Source organism: Thamnophis elegans, chromosome 5 (genome assembly GCF_009769535.1).
Source record: "Thamnophis elegans isolate rThaEle1 chromosome 5, rThaEle1.pri, whole genome shotgun sequence".
NCBI classification, from domain to species: Eukaryota; Metazoa; Chordata; class Lepidosauria; order Squamata; family Colubridae; genus Thamnophis; species Thamnophis elegans.
In genome coordinates, this window is record NC_045545.1 from 6,840,629 (window position 1) to 6,842,738 (window position 2,110).

The 2,110-nt window shown below is 41.6% G+C and overlaps 1 protein-coding gene across 1 annotated transcript in view; it reads right to left on the reverse strand.

The window, feature by feature from the left end:
* VCAM1 (vascular cell adhesion molecule 1) overlaps positions 1-1,801 on the reverse strand; it is an 11,263-nt gene extending 9,462 nt beyond the window's left edge. Inside the window, exon 1 of the mRNA XM_032218667.1 lies at positions 1,567-1,801. Coding sequence (XP_032074558.1) covers positions 1,567-1,618 — 52 coding nt within the window. The 5' untranslated portion in view covers positions 1,619-1,801. The remainder of the gene's footprint in view (positions 1-1,566) is intronic.
* Positions 1,802-2,110: the final 309 nt, after the last annotated feature.

The window sequence follows — 2,110 nt, forward strand, 5'->3', positions numbered from 1 at the left end:
CCATTTCTAATATATGCACACAATTATAATGCCATTAATTCTGAAGAGTTTCAGTTACGATTGGTGTCTAAATGAAGTGGATGAAGATGGAATTCCAATGCATGCATATTGCATATGGAAATAGGCCTGACTTACAGCCTAAAATTCAAAGTCTCAGCACAATTAGTTTGAACTACTGAACTGACAATCTAAATATTGCTCAAATTAGAGTCCTAAAGAATAAGAGTTTAATTTAATAGACAAGTCTGTAATAGGCTTAAGTGTATTATTAGATAGAGTTAATACATAATAATGTATAATTAAGCTTCCACTTAATGTATTAGAAGACTGCATCACCCACAAATTAAGATTTTCAAATGACAATCCCATCAATACATTCTTACTCAGGAAGAAGTCTTCTGAATTCACCGGTTGCTATATTGAAGCTAACATTCATAATAAGCCTGCAGTATTATTTCTGAATCCATATGGATGTAGATCTGCTAACAGCACAAGGTATAATTATGCCTGCTTACTTGCAAGGAAACCCAGTAGCAGTCAGTGGGATTTGCTTACAAGTAAGTCTACTAAAATTTCAGCCTCATTTTAAAAAAATTAATCTCTTTACGCATAAAAAAGGACATTTATAAAACCATTTAGGTTTAGAATAACGTTATTGTCACTTTGAATGTACACTTATCAGCGTACATTAAAATTACTCACCCTCTGTAATTTCTTTCATCTATCTATCTATCATCTATCTATCTATCTATCTATCTATCTATCTATCTATCTATCTATCATCTATCTATCATCTATCTATCTATCTATCTATCTACCTACCTACCTACCTACCTACCTACCTACCTACCTACCTACCTACCTACCTACCTACCTACCTACCTACCTACCTACCTACCTATCTATCTATCTATCTATCTATCTATCTATCTATCTATCTATGTATTTGGTTAAGTGGCTAAGACACTGAGCTTGAATCCTTAGTACAGTCTCCTGCATGAGCAGGGGGTTGGACTAGATAGCCTCCAAGGTCCCTTCCAACTTTGTTACTGTCTGTCTGTCTGTCTATATCTATCTCTCTATCTATCATCTATCTCTCTATCTCTCTATCTATCTATCATCTATCTTTCCATCCATCCATCCATCCATCCATCCATCCATCCATCCATCCATCTATCTATCTATCTATCTATCTATCTATCTATCTATCTGGCTCAGTGGCTAAGACACTGAGCTTGAATCCTTAGTACAGTCTCCTGCGTGAGCAGGGGGTTGGACTAGATAGCCTCCAAGGTCCCTTCCAACTGTGTCTGTCTGTCTGTCTGTCTGTCTGTCTGTCTGTCTGTCTCTCTCTATCTCTCTATCTATCTATCTATCTATCTATCTATCTATCTATCTATCTATCTATCTATCTATCTATCTATCTATCTATCTATCATCTATCTATCTATCTATCTCTTATCTTGGAGCAAATACATTCTCTGTTTATTTTTATTTCAGACGCTTAATAATGCAAAACAAAGCACGTTTCCTCTCCGGAGCCCCAGCAACCAGCTCCAAACTCACCCGTTGTGAATGTCAGGAGCAGCGAAAGCAGCGCTGAAGTCACTCCTGCCATTGGCCGCGGCGACTTGGGTCCGGGAGACGCGAAACTTGAGCGGGTTCAACAAGGAGAGTCCCGAAATTGCCTCGCCCGGGGACTCCAAGAAGGACCCGCTGCAACCGGGGAAGAGAAATCGGTGTATGCCGGACCCCCATTCCGCCCTTTTTATAAGGAGAAGCGACGGGGGAGTGCAGGGGGGGACGGAGAGGGGGAGTGGGGCTGTGGGAGAAAGAGCATTCCTTGGAAATTCCGGCACGGAAAATCCCTAAAGCCGAAGAAGGAAAACGAAAGCGGCTCTCCCACCCCAGGAAGCCCGGCCCACGTTGGAATTGCCTCTCCGCTAACTCCCCCTTCCCCAGTTTCCTCCGGGGATCCGGGTCTCTTTGGGCAGCGAGTGTCCCGCGGAGGAAATATTTGGGAGACCCTCCTTGGTCTCTGGGGTCCGAAGGACAAGGCGAACCAAGAAAGTAAGGAAAAGAAAATGAACAAAGGTTTTTCATCGTTTTA